Source organism: Neovison vison, chromosome 11 (genome assembly GCF_020171115.1).
Source record: "Neovison vison isolate M4711 chromosome 11, ASM_NN_V1, whole genome shotgun sequence".
Classification (NCBI taxonomy): Eukaryota; Metazoa; Chordata; class Mammalia; order Carnivora; family Mustelidae; genus Neogale; species Neogale vison.
In genome coordinates this window covers 196,860,877-196,884,069 of record NC_058101.1, presented here as the reverse complement: position 1 = coordinate 196,884,069, position 23,193 = coordinate 196,860,877, and the positions used below count along the sequence as shown (strand labels likewise).

The following is a 23,193-nucleotide window of genomic DNA, read 5'->3' as shown; positions in this document are numbered from 1 at the left end:
GTACAGGTCTGTGAATCATCAGGCTTACACAATGCATAGCACTCATCATAGCACATACCCTCCCCGATGTCCATTACCCAGCCACCATCTCCTGCCCACCCCCCACCCCAGCAGCCCTCAGTTTGTTTCCTGAGACTATCTTATGGTTTGTCTCCCTCCCCAGTCCCATCTTGTTTCATTTTTCCCTCCCTTCCCTCCACCCCCGCCCTGTGAGTCCAACTTTCTTCTAATACTGTGTTGTCTTTTTTTATAGTTTAGAATGCATACGTGAAGTAATAGCACAGACTTCTGTATGTGAGGATGTCCAGCCTTTCCGCGATGTCACACACCCTACTGCGATGTCACAACACCCTACCGCTAAGTGGTCACCGGATGCTACATTCTCTGGGATCCACCACCAGCTGGGTGGGTGCTGATCACAAATCGATAATCAGGAGGGATTATATCTGATGACTCTACAGACTAATTCCTGTTTTAGATATCCAGTATTGAAGACAAAATATATATAAAGGCTGGACGTTACTACCAATACTTCTTAACTGGTTAGGGGGAATGTTTCAGTAGCTTTTAAACAATGTTATCTACTCATTTCTTCCTTTAACAAATGTAATGAAATTCTCTCTGTTATTGAAGACATTACTGATATTTTCAATTTTTATCTCCCTGTTTCTTTCCTATGTTGCCATTACATGCTGTGCGTGAAGCCTGAAATTAAATGAACTAACAAAAGACAAGGCATGCCAGTGAAAAATAAGACTGCATTCCAGAAGTCGGCTTATATATATGTTATATATTATATATATATGTTATATATAACATAATATATGTTATATATTTTGTTATAAAATAACATAATATGTTATGTATTTTCAAAAGGATGAAATACACAAACATAAGTACAAAATAATTCTGAATATGCTTACTTAATGGGCTGTACTGGCCAAGAGTTGATCTCACTCGTCTTGAGGATGGTGATGAGCTGAGATAACCCATATTGCGATGATAGTCCATCAGCTGGTCAGAACGTTTCATACCAACTGTTGGTTTCACAGCTTCAAGCCTTTTCAATAAAGCCTTCATTTAAAGACAATCAATTTGAAAGTCAATGTTAGATAAGTATCAATAAGCAGTAAGTTATTATAATAACTTAGCAAAAGAGCAATAAGTTTTTAAGAAGGTAAATACTTTTAAAATAATTTCATTTTAATTCCAGTATAGTTAGCACAGTGTTACATTAGTTTCAGGTGTACAATATAGGGATTCATCAATTTTATACATTATTCATGTACTAATCAAGGTAAGTGTACTCTTGATCCCCAATCCCTATCTCATCCATCCTCCAACACCCCCCCACTCTGGTAACCATCAGTTTGTTCTCTATAGTTAAGGGTCTGGTATTTTTGCTTTTTGTCCTTTGTTTCTTAAATTCCACATGTGAGTGAAATCATGTTGTCTTTCTCTGACTTTTTCGTTTAGCATTATACTCTCTAGATCCATCCATCCATGTTGCAAATGGCAAGGTTTCATTCCTTTTAATGGCTGAATAATATTCCACTGTATAATGACATCTTTTTGTCCATTCATCTATCAGTGGACACTTGGGCTGCTTCTGTAGTCTGGCTATCATGTGATAAACATAGGGGTACAGATATTCCTTCAAATTAGTGTTAAATAGGAAAATACTGGATAGAACCTGATAGTTATGAAATAAAGATTTTAAATCATTTTGGAGACACTATATGGAAAATATATACTTTCAGAAAAATCTAAGGGTCTACGTATTCTGTAAAACCACTGTGATTTTAACACCTGATCACAGGTACATCTCTCTTTTACATCGCCTTACGGTCTTAGGAAAGGTGCTAGAAGCTGAAATACACTGAACCACAGAATGGACGTAATGGGAGTAAAAAGCCCAGTGTGTTCAACCCTAGAAATTACCATAAACCTATCCAGACTACTATAAATTCTGTATATGATTACTGAGCCCTGGCTTTTAACCTGTTCACTTTCCAGTTGGGCCCCAACATTGGGCACTGAAGAGAGGCCAAGTCGGCAGGGCTCTCAGGTCCCCCACTCTTAGCTTCTACCAGCCCCTCTGCTTTCCACGTTGCCTGTATTATATACTAAAGATTCTGCATCAAATTTAATTTGGAAAAAAATAAAAATAAATAAATTTTTTATTGGTAAGAAATCTGAAAACCAACTACTCTAGAGTGTAAAACCTAAAAAAAAATATTTTATTTATGTATTTGACAGAGAGATAGAGAGCACAAGTAGGCAGAGCTGCAGGTAGAGGGAGAGGAAGAAGCAGGGTCCCCACTGAGCAAGGAGCCTGATCAAGATCTGAGCTGAAGGCAGACACCTAACTGACTGAGCCACCCAGGCGCCCCTAGAATGAAAGGGCTATATAATATCCAATAATGTATTTTAATATGATTCAGTAACAGAATCTAATGAGTTAATTCCAAATTATTCTTTCTTCACATATTAGAAGGTGGAGAGAGTTTCTTTTGCTTGATTTTGCCAGGCATTGTTAAGAAAGGAATATTTAAGCAGACCAAATGGATCAAGGAATTGATTTATGATTGTTTTATGATCTCTCTACTGAGTTAAACTATCTCTGCAGCAAGGTGATCTTCCCTTGAAAAGAGAATGTTGTTGTTCAGCACTCAGATTCCCAGTAAAGAAGCCAGCCTCCTGAGTTCAGTCACAGGACAAGTTTTCTCACACAATCTGTTTTTTTCCCTCTGCCTCAACTAAGTTTTTCTTTCTTTTTTTTTTTTTTTGATGGCAAAATATACATAAAATTTACCATTTTAACCATTTAAAAGCATACAGTTCAGTGGCATTTAGTGTATTTGTGTCATTATGAACCATGACCACCAATCAACTCCAGAACTTTTTCTCAACTTTGTGTTTGTTCTTATCAGTCTCCCCCCTACTCTTCTATTCTAGTCAGTGTTCTGAGTAAGTCCAGAGGTAGAACAAGTCAAAATATTCCAGAGAAGAGCCGTTCAGAGAAAGGAGAAGGTTTTACAGAAATGAACTGAGCCTGGAGAAAAATGGCAGAGGTAGAGAGCACAGGAAACAGCCAACCAACTGAGACATCTCAGCCTGCCAGTTTTTTGTTTTTGTTGTTGTTTGCATGAAATGGCCTTTTTCAGTTTTTAGTATTTCAAGGTTAGAATAGACCAAACTCCCTCAGGAAGCCAGACCCAACTAGGGTTAGTGGTTTTCTTTGCTGAGCTGAGAGTTATGATTTAAACACGGTTCCATGTATGGTCTATGGTCTTGCCGCATCATAACATGCTGTCCTCCTCTCGCGGCATACAGAGAAGCTGTATAATTTAGGGGCAAAACCTCCTAAGATTATGCCTTTTCTACCTACAGTTTGTAATTGTTCTGAGCTCTGCAAGACACTGGAAGGGACAGAAAGAAAAAAATAAAAAATATATGCCCTGTAAGGTAATTTATAGTTTGGGAAGAGAACACTACTGCGAGCCTGAATGAACAAGACATTTACAACTGAGTTAAGAAACTTCCTATATATCACATTGCCAATGTATTTTACTGGGCAGAGCAACATTTGCTGTGCTGATTATCCTATTAACTACCTACTGAACTGTGGAGGGTGGGATAGACAGGACAGAAAACTTGTTATTTTCAGCTAACTACCAATTTTGATTTTTTGCTGGTATTAGCCTCATTATTTTTTGGATAAACTAATTTCCTAAATTTACTTGGCTAGATGTATTTTTTTTTTATTTTAAGAAAACTGCAATGCTTATTTATCAGATGTAAAACATATAAAGAAATTATGATCAAAATCAATTCTGAGGGGTGCCTGGGTGGCTCGGTGGGTTAAGCTTCTGCCTTCGGCTCAGGTCATGATCTCAGGGTCCTGGAATCAAGCCCCGCATTGGGCTCTCTGCTCAGCAGGGAGCCTGCTTCCCTTTCTCTCTCTCTGCCTGCCTCTCTGCCTACTTGTGATCGCGCTCTCTCTCTCTGTCAAATGAAATAAATAAAATTTTTAAAAAACTCAATTCTGAGATAATTTGACAATAAGGCAAAGAATATACCCATTCCGTTGTCCTGATAATGATATTTACAAGTTTATATACCAAGTTTAACTTTGGGAAATAAGAGAGATATTAATGCTATCCAGACCACATGGAACATATCCCATATTGAGTTTGTACGTCTCATAGGAATATAAGGAGCTAAGCAAAAGCTAAGGGATAGCAAAGAGAAATAGCTCGTGCTTATGGAGACTATTAAAATACAAAGCAGTGATTACGGTATAAACCCTAAAGTCAAAAGTAGATACATTTTAATCTAGTCAACAGTTTAGAACTTCTGGGTACTTTAAAATGACAGTTCAAAATATTTTAACATTTGTATTAGTGACCAGAAATGTAAGCTATCTAGTTAGAAAGGCCTGGATTTAAATCCTGGCTCTGATACTGATTATCGACAACATGACTTGATATGGATACTAACAATGAAATAACCTCAAAGAGTCAGTTTCAAGCAGTGAGATAATGCATATAGAATGTTCACAGCAATACCTGGCATACAGTACAGAGTTATTAAATATTAATGCTATTATTAATACTGTTTTATGTATTTTCTAGTTGTCTGACATAAAAGAGTATTACCTTCCTAGCTACGTTATAAATTATATGACAGGGCAATATTTTATATTTTAATATTCCTTCTGGTGTCTTACACAGCTCATAGCAGACATTAAGCAAATTTATGTTTCATCAACTGAGAAATGGTAAGATTGGTTACTTAACCAATCTGTAGTTCACAAAATCTTAGAACTGCTAATCTAATCAAATTCTAACAATGAATCCCAAAATAGTTTGCCCAAATATTTATTTTCTCTTTAGAAGTATCATTCTTTTTCAAAAGAAAACTATACAGCCTGAATCCTATCCTCTTTAGGAAACAGAAAGTTAAAACAAATGGATATTATGTTAATGTTTCTGCAGCTGTCAGCAGAGGAGAGGTGATTTATCTTTCTGAAGTGATAAAACAAAGACCTTAAAGGACATTAAAGGGTAACAAGCCTTCTACAGTCAGGGAAAACCAGGACTGTTCTTATTTTTCTATAACTGAAGTCAAACTTAGTTATCACAGCTTTTTTTCTTCTATGAAAGGAGACACAGACAATAACCAGAGAAGAAGGAAACCCAGACTGATCTTAGAGCAAAGGTACTGATTATTCAACATTCACACTTGAATCCTTACCCTAGAGATGAGACTTACTATAAATCTTCATTTTTGTGACAACATTATCACTCTCCCCTTAATTCATTTTTTTTTAAAGAAAGAATTTATCTGAGACAGAGTGCGAGCTTGTGGGAGCATGCACATGTCCAAGAGCATGGGAGCATGGGGGAGGGGCATCACTTTTACTTTAAAAATATTTTGGGAGCACCTGGGTGGCTCAGCTGGTTAAGCGTCTGCCTTCAGCTCAGCTCATGACCTCTGGGTCCTGGGATGGAGCCACATCAGGCTTCCCACTCAGCAGGGAGTCTGCTTCTCTCTGTCTACCCCACTCTGTCCCTCCCTACGGCTTGTTCTCTCTCAAATAATTAAAATCTTTAAAAATATATATTTAACAGAGGAACTCCTGAGTGGAAAGACTGTGTTCTACTCTATTGCCTACATATTTTAATTTCTTTAAAATTGACTAATTACCTACACATGTAATGTATGTGTATATGTATATGTATTTGCAGAAAGTAAAAAAATAAAATTAATAAATTAGCTCCATTTGAACTCTAGGCTCTAATCCTTATGCCTTCCTTCAGGAATCTTACTTCCTTCCCTGATCTGGCTTCCATTACTCCTCACACCCTTTTTTCACAGTTCAGGAAACTAACGTATATTTAAAATAAAGAAATAGGGAGCCTGGGTGGCTCAGTGGGTTAAGCTGCTGTCTTTGGCTCAGGTAATGATCTCAGGGTCCTGGGATCGAGTCCCGCATCGTGCTCTCTGCTCAGCAGGGAGCCTGCTTCTCTCTCTCTCTCTGCCTGCCTCTCTACTTGTGAACTCTGTCAAATAAACAAATAAAATCTTTAAAAAAAATAATGAAATAATCTCATTTCTTTTAGATAGTAAAGTGAAATATAAACTAAGTACCCTCACTCACATGCTGTCCTTGCCTTCTGCTAAATTATTCTGGTGCTCTTTCATGAAAATAGGATTCATAGTATATTTAAATGAACATAAGGAAATATGCTTTAACAAGAATATTTTTTAAAAAAGAATATTTCAAAATTCATGTATTAAAAAATGAGTCCCCCTTTTGGAAATTAACAAATTCTGAGTCTTTATGTAGCAAGCACGCCCTCTATTGGATAAAATTTTTTTCTTTTTTATTCCTTTTATTTATCTCCCTTGTGAATGAGGAGACAATTATTTGCCTCTTGCAACATATAATGAAGACTGTGAACTTCACCAGAAAGATTAACAGTATGCTTTTAACTATAAAGCACAGCACACTCAGTTTTATACAGTATCTCTGCCCTTCTTTTCTACCTACTCAGCACAGAACAATTTCTTTGCTAATGTGGACCTAAATAAGGATTTAGTGAGTGGCTGATTATAAAATAAATAAAATCAAAAGTTTACAAAAGAAAGCAGTTAGAAAATGTAATAAAATATCTCATGCACAACAGCATAGAGATATATAGTTTTGAAGAAAACCACAAAACTTTACTAAGGTAGAATATAAGAACGGCTGATTTAAAAAAGAAGGTGGGGCACCTGGGTGGCTCAGTGGGTTAAGCCTCTGCCTTTGGCTCAGGTCATGATCTCAGGGTCCTGGGATTGAACCCCACATCGGGCTCTCTCCTCAGTAGGGAGTCTGCTTCCCTGCCCCCCACCCCGCCTACCTCTCTGCCTACTTGTGATCTCTCTTTCTGTGTCAAATAAATAAATAAAATCTTTGAAAAAAAAAATTAAAAAGAAGAAGGCGTGAATAAATGCAAGGACACACTACAGGAAGGTAGTATTTTAAAAGTGCCAAATACTTTAAAATTAAAATATATTTATTTATTTGACAGAGAGAGATCACAAGCAGGCAGAGAGAGAGGAGGAAGCAGGCTCCCCGCTGAGCAGAGAGCCCGATGCGGGACTCGATCCCAGGACCCTGAGATCATGACCCGAGCCGAAGGCAGCGGCTTAACCCACTGAGCCACCCAGGCGCCCCTAAAATTAAAATATAAATTTAACACAATTCCAACAGAAACTATAATAAATTTAGAAGAAAAATTAATCAGTCGTTATGAAGAATGACTGTGGAAACAGCCAAAAAAAGTTTTATTTTGGTTTAGAGAATGAAGAGTTAAACACAAATGTGAAGATGAGTTCTCCCTGCAGTAACGTAATGATATTTTATAATGTTTATTTTGTTTTTCAGCTTTAAGTTACTTTTTTCACTTCTGCCTGAATTAGTTTTTGATTTAGAGCTGTAATGTCCAAGGTCACTAGCCATATGTGGCTAACACAGCATTTGAAATATGGCCAGTCCAAACTGAGATGATTTCTAAATGTAAAATATACTAAGATTTCAAAGACCGGGCACCCAAAAAAGAAAAAAAAAGAAATAAAATAGCTCATCGTTAATTTTTTACACTGGTTACATATTATAACATTTTGAATTTATTCAGTACATAAAATGGTTTATCAGAATTTCACCTGTTTCTTTTGACTGACCTTCTCAATGTGACTACTAGAAAATTTTAAATTATACATGTGGCTCACATTATATTTCTACTGTTTTCAAGTATACCAAGGATCTTACTATCAAATGGGAAAAAATATTGCTCACATAGGCAAACTGCTAAGTATGCCAAGTAAAAAGAACAAAACAGTGGTAATTCTTCAGTGTATTAAAATAGCTGAAATGTACAACTGACCTGAGGGATGACAGAAGCCATAAACAGAAGCTGCTAATAGGGTTCATCCTAATAATATATAGAATAGCCACTACATAGTAATGGTTTCAACTGTTACCCAGATTCCTCAAAAAGATAAGCAGAATTACCATATGATCTGGCAATTCTAGTCTTAAGTATACACTCAAAGGAACTGAAAGCAGGCACAAACAGATACTTAGATATCAATGTTCATGCCAAAATTACTCAAAATAGCCAAAAGGTGGGAATCACCCAAATGTCCATGTACAGATGAATGGATATTCAAAATGTAGTGCATACATAAAGTGGAATACTACTCAGCCAGAAAAAGGAATGAAGCTCTGATACAGACTACAACATGAATGAACCAAGAAAACACTACGCTTTGTGAAATAAGCCTAACATAAAACAACAAACATTGTATCACTCCATTTACATGAAACCTAGAATAGGGAAATTCATAGGAACAGAAAGTGGATTAGAGGTTACTTGGGGAGAAGGGGAAAGGAGAGTTATTAATAGGTAAAGGGTTTCCATTCAGGTGATGAAAAAAGTTTTGGAAATACTGATGGCACCACTGAACTGACCGCTTCAATCAGTTAAAATAGCAAATTTTACATTCTATATGTTTTACTACAAATTAACAAAATTAAATATATCAGAACCCACTGAATTATACACCTTAAATGGTTATGGTGTGTGTATTATCTCAAAAAGCTGTTAAAGAAAAGTGACCGCAAAGCTGGTAGCCTGCATATGCTTCTGTTACCTTGAGCAAGTCCCTGTGTCCCACTCAGTGTCTCATTTTCTCCTCCATGACAACAGTCTCTATGTTATTTGGTTGCTATGGGGATTAAATGACCTAAAATTTGTAGACTAGTATGGACTATGCAATTACTTGTTAAATGAAATAAGCACCAGAGTAAACCCATAATTTCAAATTTTCAAAAATCATGAATGAGTGAATCTTGAATGAATGAATCTTGAAAAACTGCCAGTCACATGCAGAAAGCTATACTGTAGCTCATTACCCATCAACCTCATTTCAACTTGTTTTGCTGGTCCCTACTCGTTACCACATGTAGGGTAAGCCTCCTGAAGGGTTTAAGACTTTACTATTTTCTGTAAATACAACTCTCAGCTCCCCAACTCTTAAAATTAGTGATAGCAAAGAAAAAAATATTAGTGATGGCAAGAAAGCATTTTTACAAGAGTTGGTACAGGTTTAGGTAAGCACATGGTGAAACAGGGCGTACTGGTGATGAAATATCATGAGGATGGATTCTGCAAACTGTTCCAGTCATTTTAATAATAGCTTTCTCAATTATTTTAGCTCTGAATTTGTGCGCTCATTAGGGTCTAATTTTAGTTTAAGACAATACCTGTGGTTAAAATCTTGGTCAGCCCTTTACTCATTCGCTCTATGTCCCCAGGTTAGTTACCTTGTCCCCCTTGGTCTCAGTGATTCTATCAGTAAAAAAGGGATGAAAACAATACCCACCAGAAAAAAATTATTGCAGGATTCAAAAAGCTAATATTTGGAGACACTTGGAACAATGGCATTTAGTTCAGAGCCCAGTAGACATCAGCAAGTATGATGAGTGTAATTTTATGAAGAAAATCACAGGCTATGAAGAATAGTTTTTAATGGGAAGATTTTCAACAGTCCCCATATACCTTAGAACACTGAAGTGTTAACTTTGGGATTTTTAATAATCAATGTCTTTCATACATTCAAGTAGAAGCCCAACAAGGATACAATACAGGGAAACAGATATGGCTAGTGACTGAACACTTTACAGAAGTTATGCGTATCTGATCCTTGGAATACCATTTCCTATACTGCTGTCTGACTTAACACACCTAGCCAAGTTAACAGAGCTTTCAGTATTTTCATTTAACGTTCCCTTAAAATACAGCTTGATGATGGAAAAAAAAAAAGCACACATATTGTTCCTTCTAGCTCTTAGCTCATTATGTATTTTATACCATACATATCTATACTTACTTTCACATTATTAAAATGTGGCTGTATCTCGTTTCCTGTTAAGTTGGCCTTACAAATCATTACAATTCATTTTCTTTGATGACTAAAAATTTTTAGTTACTTACCAAATTTTCTCTTTCAATCCTTTGCTGTTCCCTCTGTCTGTTGAGGGCACTATGGTACAACTTAGGGGGATGAACAATCGATCTTCTAGGAATCGTACTTTTGCTTCCTGATTTTTCAGCCTGTCTTGACAGTTCTTTCAAAAGCCTCTGATTTTCCCTATCAATCTGTCTCACCTCCTCTCTTGTGAAAGAGTAGTTTTTCCTTGGTGCTACAGAAGGCTGATCAAAGTGATGTTTTTGTGGTCCTTTTTTATCTAATTGCAGAAAAGCTAAAGAAGTGAACAAGAAAAGGAAAAATGACTGAAGGAGCACAGCAACATGGTGGTGCGTATTGATGCTTAACTCTTAAAAATGGAAACTATTAATTCATGGAAAGGAATGTATGAAATAGTGTTAATGACATCCAGACTACAACTATGTTGAAAGAAATTCAGAGGCAGCTTAGAATTTTAAGTTTTGTTGGATTCTTTGGGAATAAAAGTTACATGCTGAATGGTGAAAATATTTTATTAAGAAATGTAAATGTTATGAGTTCTATGGCAGGTATAATTTATAGAAAATGCCCTTGTCATGTCCATTTTATGTTTCCTTAAGGCAGCTCAGTAGTTGGGGACGTTAGAAACCTCTGGTTAAGTGCATCAACACACCAATACCTCCAACTTGGACTGTTTTTGTTAATTGGAGGGCATACTTAAAATATAAAATGTTCTCAGCAATGACTGATGGAAACAAGGGTTAAAAACTGGGAAAAACAAATCCAGAATATGCTGAAACTTTCAAATTGATCTGAAAATACCTTATGGTTTTTAATATTAATATTGAAACAAATACCGCTACAGTAAAAGTCAAACATTTTATTCCTAATTAAACTTAAACCAAAATAAATACATTATATAAAAAATATTTTGCATACTATTGTTAGCAAATGAAATTTTATTAACATGCTTAATTTTTAAATTTCTGTAACAATTTTCAGTAAATCACAATTACCAAATGTTTGTTCAAAGTTTCTAAAAATATTAAACTTGCTGAATGTTTCAGCTTAACTCTGTACTAAAAAGGAGTATAGCCTATCAGGTTAACTGACTGGAACATTTGTTAACAGTATTTTTTTTTTTTTAAGAAGTAACTATTATTAGTTTGCAATTCAGTACCTTTTTTTTTTTTAAGATTTTATTTATTTATTTGACAGAGAGAAATCACAAGTAGATGGAGAGGCAGGCAGAGAGAGAGAGAGAGAGAGAGAGAGAAGCAGGCTCCCTGCTGAGCAGAGAGCCTGATGCGGGACTCGATCCCAGGACTCTGAGATCATGACCTGAGCCGAAGGCAGTGGCTTAACTCACTGAGCCACCCAGGTGCCCCGCAATTCAGTACCTTTAATTCTTTTACTTGCTTAGCATTTTACACTGTTAAAAGCAGAGGGCTTGAAGGGGAAGAATCCTTCCCCTTAAAAATTGAACCCCAATTTTAAAATGTGACTGTGCAGAAAAGTCAAATCTTTTGAACAAAGGCAAAAGAACTGGAAGTCTACCTCCCTATGTTTAAGCCAAAGACTATCAAAGATTACAGAAACTTAAAAAACTTAAAAAGATTTTAAGAAATGGCTTTCTGAAAGGAAAAATGAGAGAATTAGTGGTTGGTAATTTGTTGAAAATCATACAAGTTAACAGCAAAACCTGAAGAACATATTTAGAAAGATGCAGGTGCACTGTACATAATTCAATCATCTTGCTTCCAAGAAATGCACATTTTGTCTAATTTAATAAGGTTCCTGAATTAATTTAGCCACATATGAAAGCCTTTAAAATTAAATTTTAAAGGGAATTAAAAGCTATTTTCCTAATGGCATTTAAAAAAAGTTTTTAGAAGCAAAATAAGGCAATAGCAAAAAATAATTAATAAAGGAAGTTCAATCTAATTCATTAAAAAAAAATAGTACTCACTTTCCATGACAGAAAAAGTATACATGGAGTACTACTTATATACTGATACCAGATATCACTATTACATTTTTCTAAAGTGGTTACATGCTTTACTATGAGGCAACCTCAAATACTTGGCCCATTATTTTTTCAATTAAGATCTAAAAAAGTTTTTTAACTTGAATAAACTTTCAGGAATACAAACACTTATATAAATATGTACATATATATTTAAACTCATGTATTTAAGAAATATTGTTTTCCTAATTTTAACAAAATAATTTTGTTCCAGCTCTCTATAGTGTTTCAATATCATGTCCATCATCACTAGATCTACTTACTGAGTCGGTCATCTAACACAAATCACTCACTAGTGGTATCAGCTTTACTTTCATCTATGCTGACACACAGCATTTAAAAAAATTTACATTATGCTATCACCAGAAATTTTATTCCATGCTATATGAAGTCCTTACTAATATGTTCTTAAAAAAAAAAAATCCATCGTAGACATGTTCATGATCCCTATTAAAAAAACAAAACAAAACAAAACAACCAATGGTTTATTTTTTAAAGGTTTAAAGAAAAAGTCCAATACTTATAGTTGGGGGGGTCACAATTCAAGGAATAATGATCAAATTTACTACATTTCTTTGTCTTCTTTATGAACAACTTGTCAGATGAGGAATTCTGTGACATTCTTCCTATCCCCTTCTTTTGAATCTGGGCAGGCTTGTGACTGTGTGGACCAAAATGATACAGCCCAAATTGTGACTTTCAAGGCTAAGGAAGGAGGAGATGCAGTACCCCACCACCCTCCCACCTTGTTTGCTGGAATACTTGTGCTTGAAGCCCTGAGCCACCCTCTGTGTCTGACTAGACTGAGGCTGCCACCTTGTGAGGAAATCAAACCACATAAAGGGGCTATGTGCACGCATTATGATCCTAGTCTTCTGAGTCATCCTAGGCTGCTGCTTTATGCATCTAAGCTTTGGGTTTTGTTATCAGAGCAACAGTAACTAATACAATATCTGGTACCAGGAGTTAGGGTACTACTGTAAAAACCCCCTAAAATACAAGGTATTAGTTTTGAGACCAGGTGACAGTAGGGCTGGAAGGGTCTGGAGGAGATGGGTCAATGTAGAGGATGAAGTGGCAGAATTTTAGCAAAAGTGTTGGCTGTGGCAACAAGGAAAATGAGGAAAATACCTGCCACTGGTGGATCTGGCTAAGCAAAATCCCATGAAGGATGCTGAAAGGACCAATGGTTTACTTTATCCATACTAATGAAAGAGGAGAGGGATAGGTTAAAAAAAAAAAAAAAAAAAAAAGGAAATGATCTATTTTCAGTCAAACTATAGAGAGAATATAAAAAGAACCAGGACTTAGGTGGCTCGAAAATATATCTACTACTCCTTCCTAATCTCTCCTGGCAGAAGACTGTCCAAATACTCAAGGAGCTATGACTGAGGAACCATGAGTGAGGAGGTTTAGCTGTACTTGGACCGGATTTAGACCCTGGATGTCGAGGTGGGACGTGGTGGGGAGTGGGATCTTCAGAAAGGGGGAATGTGTTCTCGTATCTGAAGGAATACAAATCAGTGTGTGGCCATAGGCTGAAGAGGTTTTGAAACCTGTCCATAAACTTGACAGTCCTCCCATTAGGATGGAGGGTATGTATCCCTCCCTCTTAAATTTGGGAAGGCTTATAACTGTTTAATAGAATATGGAAGAAATGATGCTATGACTGGCATAGTCACATTCTGAGGCTAGGTCATAAAAGGTGATGAGGTTTTTGCCTTGTCTCTCTAAACACTGTACTTGGAGCCCGAGCACCGTGTTAAGAAATCCAGCTGTACTGAGGCTGCCATATGTGAAGAAGCCAGGACACATGTAAAGCCGCATGTGGGCCCTCTTTCAGCTGCCCTGGTCGACCCTAAACACCTGACATGTCAATAAACCAGCACTCAGAGGGCGCCAGTCCCCACTGTCAAGTCACCCAGCTTCTGAGTCTCTCCACACCCCAAGTGTTGGGGTGATTTGATTTTTAGCAATAGTAAATGGCATTTCATCACTTTAAAAAAAATACTGTGTAACAGAAAAAATACAGCCCATACATAGGCCGTTAATTTTGGTGTGTATAATATAATTATCAGTCTTCCACAGTGATTATGGTTTTGCTCATCTCATGATCTAGTTCTTATCTACTTTTTATCACAAATTTCAAATCAATGGCTGTTCAATCATTTTTGTAGATTTGGTCAGCTTATAAATGTAAAACACTTCTTTGTCCCTTTTGTGCTTTTCCCATCTTGAATTCTATTTTGTAAACTATTAGGATTGATAGTTCCATTTTCTCCTCTTTATTTTCATTCCTCCTATACCACTTAAAATGTCTTTTTAGTTTGGATTTGATTTAAATTCTTAAAGATGCCCTGATGGTATCTTCTGGTAAGTTAAAACCGTCTACTTATACTGTTTGAGCTCTTTCTCCAATCTTCCTTTTTTAAAATGCTTTTTTGTTGTTTTTTCCCCTTTTAGGAAGATTAACTATGCTAATTCTTTCTCTAATACACCAGAAATGATAAATTCTAATTCTATCCTCCTAGAAGTTCTTAAATATCTTGGTCTCAGGACCCTCCAAAGAATGTTTATGTGAGTTATATTTATCAATATTTACCATTTTAGAACTAAAAAAATACTTTAAAAACATTAATTCATCACTTCTCGGCCTTTTGGCTAAGATCAAGTGAAGACATTAATTCATCTGAAAATAAACCAATGACAGGTTAAGATCATTCTTTTATAAAAAACGAAAAGAAATTAGCAAGGAGAGGGGCAGAGTTTAATAGTCTTGCAAATATAAATGCTTCGCTCAAAACAAGACAACTGGATGCTCATATCTGCTTTGTTCATTGCAGAGTGCTGTCATTGTAGTGTAGCCCCTGCAAAACCACTATGCAAATGTGATTGGAGAACAAGGCATATCAGGCCTTAGTTTTATTAGTGAAAAGAGTGTTGTCCTTGCAGCCTCTCTCTAAAATCACTGAGCTCTGTTTCAAGCTTATGTTCTTCATCTGTGAGTCTGGTGCCTCTCTGCGGATTCTAGCTTTTCTCAAAAGTTGATAACACTTGGTGGTGAGTTGAGAATATCTGACATTTCCTACTCCCCTCTCTGAATCCTGTTTGCTGCAGTAAAACCGGGTCCAGACCTTTCCCTCGAGTAAGGTACTTCACTTCATCCATCCTGCACTGGTGTCAGTTTAGCAGTAAGCTTAACCACTTTCTTTACTCATCAGGGTTTCCTTAATCACATTTCTGCCTCTTATATTACTTTTCCTTTTCAGAATACATCTCTAATAAGGTATCTAGTTATTTCATACAGAACCTAGGTGGTAAAATTTGAGGAGGAGCATTTCTAAAATGTGTCTATTTTGCCATCAAGTTTCTTCCTAAATTGACCTGATTTTACCTATACAAAGACCAAAACACACTTCCAGATCTAATCATGTCAATTTATTTATTGTTCTGCAAATATCACACTCATGTCATAACCCAATATATAAACTTTTGTTTACTCCACTATTTCATTTTTTAAACATTCTCTCTGCCTGCCTAGTCAATGCTTTACAGCTCAGGGCCAAAGAACCAATTCCAACCACACCTTTTCAACATAAATATAGCAAAGACAGGCTTGGGGTGGGGACAGGAAGTCCCCCAAATCAGTCATGTTATTGAGATAAAAGAAGCTGAAATATTTAGAAATTCTACTAAATTTTCAAGATCTACTTCGAAGTCAGCTATCAGATAAATAAAGTCAAATATCTAATACTACTAGGTTACACTAATCTTCCCTTCTAACAGTTCTTACAGAACCCCAGAACCCTGAATTTAGAATACACCTTAGCAACCTATCAACTGCCTCATTCTACAAATGAAGAAATTGGGGCACAGAATAATTACTGCTTGTCTATGGTCACATGCATAACACTCAGAAGCCAAAAGTCTTCTGATTCCACTTCTAGAATTTTCTTCACCTTACTGTGTAAGTAACCAAGTTCAAAACTGTTTCCTATTCTCTGGCCTGTAACTGGGATACTTGATTTTACATTCCTTGATTAACCTTTGTTTCAGAGGCTTAATATTTTATAGTTCAAATTCACAAACCTGTTAATATGTTATTTTAAACCAATAAATAACATTAACACTGTTGGCTCTATAGGCATCCCTCACCATCTGAACTCTGGCCCAATATTTTAATAACTAAATTTTTTTTTCTCAAAACAATAAAACTATTTCATTGCATCTTTGCATTGAAGCTAGTGACAATGTTTAAATTGAGAGGGTGCAGATTACACTGTGTTCCCACCTCAGCTATTCTCTGATAGGATCACATCTCCTGCTCATAATTTGTGGGATATGCTGTGCATTATCACTCTTGTCTTCTTCAGGTTAGGTGGAAAAGGTTGTGAAGAAATTAGCTCAGCTCAGCCAAAGAGGTCTAGAACAGCCCATAGAACAGACGTTGAAAGTGATAAAACATATTGAGAAATAAGTGCAGAAAAGGAATAGCTTGGCCATGCACACATCTCCCCTCATCTGGTCCAACAATTTAGTTTTATAAGAAAAACAAAGAAAACTTAGGAAATTATTCTTGGATCTGAAAAACAGTGGGTCAATTGAGTATGAATCACAACTCTGAAAAACTGAAGTAATACAAAGAAATGCTTTATGCAATAAAAGGATAGCAATAATTAGTGTATACAATCTTTTACTATTATAAAAAACCTTTGTGGATTGTTGTATTAAGGACTCCAGTAACAGATGGACCAAGTGGCAAAATGCCACCTTTTTCCCTGTGCCTTTAAAAGCTCTGAACAGTACTTAGAATCAGGTCACTCAGATTGGTGCTCCATACCTTGCAGCATTATGAATAAAATTTCCTTCTACATTTAGCTTAGTTCCTGTGCTGAACAGTGTTTCAGTGCTTCATTTATATTTGGAGAAACTGCTTAGGGATTTTGGGTGGGAATAATACTTAGGCTTTCCATATCCAATTAGGTTTCAAAAATGAATTAGATAGGAATAGTTAGGGATACATCATTTATTTACAACGAAACCAAATAGATTTTTAATGTCTTGAAACTCAACATTCAGGTCCTTGAATCGCTTTGGTATCACCTCTGCACTGACTAGAAATGTGGCTCTTTGGGTTTTCTTCTCTAGATTTAATGAACCAGAATCTGCTTTAAGAGGCTCTCCAAATGACCTGTATGCATGCTTCCCCCCCACCCCCATCCTCCCCACTCCGGGAGAAAGGGCAAGGGACATAGAGAATCTTAAGCAGGCTCCTTGTTCAGTGCAGAGCCAGATGAGGTGCTCAATCTCTCAACCCTTAGATCCTGACCTGAGCCAAAATTAAGAGTCTGATGCTTAAACCACTGAGCTACCCAGTGCCCCTGTATGCAATGCATATTAAAGCTTGAGAAACTCTGGCTTTGTGGATAAACACAAGGAGTCTGCTTTTCCCTTTTAGCATACATTTCTACTTTCCTCAATTCTTAACAAATCTCCCCGCCTCACTTTTAAAGACACCTACCTACCCCATGAAGCCCTGTCCCTAAGAGGAGGCTGACCTCCCTCCTCCTGATTCCTACTCCTAACTTCAAGGGGAGTCAGGCCCATAATAATCTTATTCTCTTGCTAATGACTGTCTTACAAATAGGAGCATAACCAATTCTGGGCAATGAGACTTAAGTGAGTCAGTTGAAAGCATTCTGAGAGAGCCAGAGGAAGAGACAATTTCCCTTTCTCTGGACATTCTCATGTCTAAATGTAAATATTATAAATTGCCACAGACATCTCCTACTAGCCTAAGAATGAAGTAAATACCACAGCTGGGGGAACACAGTGGTAGAACCTAGGTCTCTAAGGATATTTTTGAGCCACTGAATTGGCCAACTCTCAAACCTGGTCTAGCTCTGGAATTCTTGTTAGGTAAAAAACATTGTTTCATTAGGAATTTCTGTTTCCTGGATCCAAAATCATCCTAATACAAAGAGATGATCATTGACAGTCCTGAACAAAAAGCTCAAGTATCACAAATTATTTTCCATTAGGTGGCTTTTAAAAATCTGACAATTCCAAAAGTGTGAAGTGTTTTCTTTCTACAAGAACCTTGTTATTGGATGTGTCCCCTCTCTCTCACCCTCTCAGTCCTAGGGTAGAGTGGTCCTTGTAATTTGTGGAATTAAGAGGCATCTGAGGGGCGCCTGGGTGGCTCAGTGGGTTAAAGCCTCTGCCTTCGGCTCAGGTCATGATCCCAGGGTCCTGGGATCGAGCCCCGCATCAGGCTCTCTGCTCCGCGGGGAGCCTGCTTCCTCCTCTCTCTGCCTGCCTCTCTGCTTACCTGTGATTTCTGTCAAATAAGTAAATAAAATCTTTAAAAAAAAAAAAAAAGAGGCATCTGAGTGGCTTAGTCAGTTAAGCGGCTCCTTCTGCCTTCGGATCAGGTCATGATCCCAGGTTCCTGGATCAAGCCCTGAGTTGGGTTCCTTGCTCAGTGGGGAGCCTTCTTCTTCTCCCTCTGACCCTTCCCCCATCCCTCTTATACCTTCTCTCTCTAGCAAATAAATAAATAAATAAAATCTTTAAAAAACACTAGTAATTTGTGGAATCAAAAAGTACTTAAGAAATGCAACAGTGGTGGGGCGCCTGGGTGGCTCAGTGGGTTAAGCCGCTGCCTTTGGCTCAGGTCATGATCTCAGGGTCCTGGGATCGAGTCCCGCATCGGGCTCTCTGCTCAGCAGGGAGCCTGCTTCCCTCTCTCTCTCTCTGCCTGCCTCTCCGTCTACTTGTCATTTCTCTTTGTCAAATAAATAAATAAAATCTTTAAAAAAAAAAAAAGAAAAAGAAATGGAACAGTGGGCCCTTAAAATGCAAATTATAATTTAGTCGAACAGTATTAAAAAAACACAATAAAACCTGCAAGTCATATTATACATTTTAACAAATTTTCTATAACATTGTTTTCAACATCCATTTATACTGTTTTTAACCTAATTTTATTTTATTTTTTAAGATTTTATTTATTTGACAGAGAGAGAGAGAGAGAGAGAGACAGACAGTGAGAGAGGGAACATAAGTAGAGGGAGTAGGAGAAGCAGGCTCCCCACTGAGCCTGATGTGGAGCTTGATCCCAGGACCTTGGGATCATGACCTGAGACGAAAGCAGATACTTAATGACTGGGCCACCCAGATGCCCCTCAACTTAATTTTAAAGAAAATTTTTTTTTACAAATTTAATTTATTTATTTGAGAGAAAGGGAGAGCACACGTGGGTTGGGGGTAGGAGTAGAGAAAGGGACAAGCAGACTCCATACTGAGGGCTCAATCTCATATCCATGAGATGGTGACCTGATATCAGGAGTGCCCCAAAGACAGTTTTATGAGATACTTTATATGCCAAATGTTAGGCTGCTACTTTTAAAGACATATAAATCACATTTGAAATTAAGAACTCAGCACTAGAAATAACACAGAAGAAAAAAAGCAAATATATTAAGATGCACATTATTAATACAAAGTGTCAGTGACCAGTCTACATTATGTCATCAGATAAAAAATTTTTTTGAAGATTTTATTTATTTATTTGGCAGAGACAGACACAGCGAGAGAGGAAACACAGCGAGAGAGGGGGAGTGGAAGAGGGAGAAATAGGCTTCCCCCTGAGCAGGGAGCCAGATGTGGGGCTCAATCCCAGGACGCTAGGATCATGACCTGAGCCTAAGGCAGACACTTAATGACTCAGCCACCCAGGCGCCCCTGATCAGATACATTTTAATGATTTAATTTCAAACACCTTCCAATTTTTTTTTTTTTAAAGATTTTATTTATTTGAGAGAGAGACAGTGAGAGAGAGCATGAGCGAGGAGAAGGTCAGAGAGCGAAGCAGACTCCCCATGGAGCTGGGAGCCTTATGTGGGACTTGATCCCAGGACTCCGGGATCATGACCTGAGCCGAAGGCAGTCGTCCAACCAACTGAGCCACCCAGGCGTCCCCAAACACCTTCCAATTTTTATCCTACAGAAATTATTTTTAAAAAACAGAAATTCTGTTGCAGTGTCTGGTTGGCTCAGTTGGTAGAGCATGTGACTCGATCTCAGGGTTGAATCCAAGTCCCACATTGGCTGTAGAGATTACTTAAAAAAAAAAAAAAATCTTTAAAAATAAATAAATGAAAATTCTGTCAACTTCAAGGAAAACAACTGACAGTATTTTTTGGTGAAAATAAAATCTGAGTGTTTTAGTAAAAATCAGGATTTTTGGCAAACTTGAGTTTGAAAGCTTCCCAAAAGCCTCCTTATGAGATTGGTAGTGATATTAACAACTATAATTTCTATATAGTGTATTATGAAATATGTCATTTGTAAGCTCAACAAACCAGTATTTTCCAAATAACCTATAAATTCTGTTATAAAACTATGAAAGGGTAAAAGACACATTCAAAATGTAAGATCAATAAGTTATACAATAATACACTATGAATTAGTCTCAAATGTCACATTGTAACTAACATTTAAGAAATTAATACCTGTGGAATCTTGGTATCAAAGAATATCTAAAATTAACTGAAAGGGCATTAAAATATTCCTCCATTTTCTAAAGATCTGTGAGGTCAGTTTTTCTTCATGTACTTTAACCAAAATATCACAACAGATGTATACAGAAGCCAATACAAGAATCCAGCTATCTTCTATTGCCACGCATCAGAGATTGGCAAAAATTACTCATTTTTTTGAAAGACAGTTATGTTTCATAAGACATCCTTATTACCATTATTGGTTTATTACCATTATTCTTAGATGAATTAATACTGTTTAAATTTCTAATATGATAAATATTTATAGATACAATCCACACAAAAAAAGGCTCTTTGGGGTCCTCAATAATTTTTAAGAGTGTGAATGTTTTTGGTCCAAAGGCCAAAAAGTTTGAAAACTGTTGGGGTAGAGCACTGGGGTTTGCGCTGGCAATCTGGAAGAGTTGAAGATAGTTAAGTCCTCAACTGGATCAATCATCAACCTCATGAATCATACAACTGATCTTATACACTAGAAAGTGGCCATAAAATTTTTTTAAAAAGCGAAAATTTTTACAGTGGATGACTCCACAAAGATTTTCCCTAAAAAAGAATATTAATCAAATACATTAGCAATTGTAATTTTGACTATGGCACAGATGTATCCTGTGTCTTTCAGATGCCAATCTAAGAGGTAATTGTTAAAAAAATCAAATGTCAGTGAAACATGAAATACGCTTCCTGACCATTGCAGCTATGCAACAACAGAAGTTTCCCTTTGTTCCTTCACTGACAAATACTGCCTATTTTGTGTCAATAGATTTAAAGATTCTAGCAACGACTAAGATCCTACCCTCATGTGGCTTATACCCTAGTGGGAGAAATAAGGAAATCACACTAATTCCAGGGTCTGATAAGTATCCTGATGGAAGGAAACCAGGCTTTTGTGACAGAGAGCCAGGGGCAGGAATGTGAAGCTACTAAAAATAGAACGTTCAGAAAAAAGTATCTCTGAGGAGATGATATATATACCATAAAACTCGAAACCAAAGGTGTCTATGCAAAGAAAAAAGGCAACAGCAAGTGGGAATAGCCCATAAAAACCAAGTATCTGGGAACAATAAGGAAGCACTGTGACTGGAGCAAGGTAATAAAAGTTTTTTTTTTTTTTTTTAAAGAAGATGCAAGAAATATCCACACAATGTAGAGTAATGGTTTTCATCGACTGTAATAGCCTATTAGACTAACTGCATCAAAATTTCTGTGGCGCCTAGGCATCAGTATTTATTTTGTGTTTGTTTTAATATTAGTCTCCCAGGTGACACTAATATATTGCCTGGGATGAGAATCACTGGACGTTGACTCTGTTAGGCTACAATAAGGAATTTGGATTTTATTCTTAACATAAGAGCGAGCCCACGGAAGAGTTAAGAAAGAAACTAGTAAGGCTGATTTTATTTTTAAAAGATCACTCTGGTTGTTAGTGAAGAAGCAAAGGGGCAAGAACAAAAAAACTCAATCCTGAAAGTTTTAAGAGACTGAGTGGAGGGGGTGGAGGCTTAACAACTACACGATAATGGCCAAATTCCAAGAGCCTGATTTTTCAGACACACTAAACAATCAGTAGGTACACAATCAGAGCAAAGAGAAAAGAAAACCTATAAAAAAAGGGACAAGTGTAAACTCCTCCAAAACACTTTACCAATCTGACTATGAGAATCATTTGATTACCTAAGGGATATGTTTATACTCTTACATTACCACCATATGTAAATTATGTACCAAAAGATTTATTTTTTCAACTGCATTTCAAACAGAGAATACAATTTACAATTTAAAAATGTTATCTTCAAGTAACTATTTTACAGTTACATTTACTAGAGTAAAGATAAAGTTTCAAGCTATTTTTACTTCATCTGGAAAAAACTTTCTTTCACACTAAAGAATAATAATAATAATAATGAATTGATATGTCCAAAAAATAATAAATTGATGGAAGTACAGCAATAAAAATTTTTACTAATAAAAAAATCTGTATCTTATAAAAATATACCATGCTCATGGATTAGAAGATTAATATTCTTAAAAAGTCACACTACCCAAAACAATCTACAGAATCAGTGCAATCCCCATCAAAATACCAATGGCATTTTTCACAAAGCTAGAACAAAGCATCCTAAAATTTGTATGGAACCACAGAAGACCCCAAATAGCTAAACCAATATTGAGAAAGAATTAAAAAAACACGGTATTACACTTCTTGATTTCAAACTATACTACAAAGCTATAGTAATCAAAATGGTATGAGTGGCACAAAAACAGACACACAGATCAATGGAACAGAACAGAGAGCCCAAAAATAAGCACACGCATATACAGTCAATCTATGACAAAGAAGACAAGATTATACAATGGGCAATCTTTGATGCCCATGGTGACAAGTGTACTGTGAATTTCCTTTCCTTATTTCAACATCCACTTACTCACCTCATCTCTGATAACCACTAGTTTGTTCTCTGTATTTAAGAGTCTGTTTTTTGTCTCTTATATGTCTCTTCAATAAATGGTGTTAGAAAAACCAGACAGATACATGCAAAAGAATGAAACGGGACCATCTTATACCATATACAAAAATAAACT

The 23,193-nt window shown here is 36.5% G+C and overlaps 1 protein-coding gene across 4 annotated transcripts in view; it reads right to left on the bottom strand.

Annotated features, from left to right (window-relative positions):
* CFAP97 (cilia and flagella associated protein 97) overlaps positions 1–23,193 on the bottom strand; it is a 38,498-nt gene that overhangs the window by 3,841 nt on the left and 11,464 nt on the right. For all 4 annotated transcript variants that reach the window (XM_044225613.1, XM_044225614.1, XM_044225615.1 and 1 more), the window contains exons 3-4: positions 10,050–10,318; positions 924–1,074 (exon numbers count right to left, since the gene is read on the bottom strand). In XM_044225613.1, the coding sequence (XP_044081548.1) occupies positions 924–1,074; positions 10,050–10,318 (420 nt within the window). The remainder of the gene's footprint in view (positions 1–923; positions 1,075–10,049; positions 10,319–23,193) is intronic.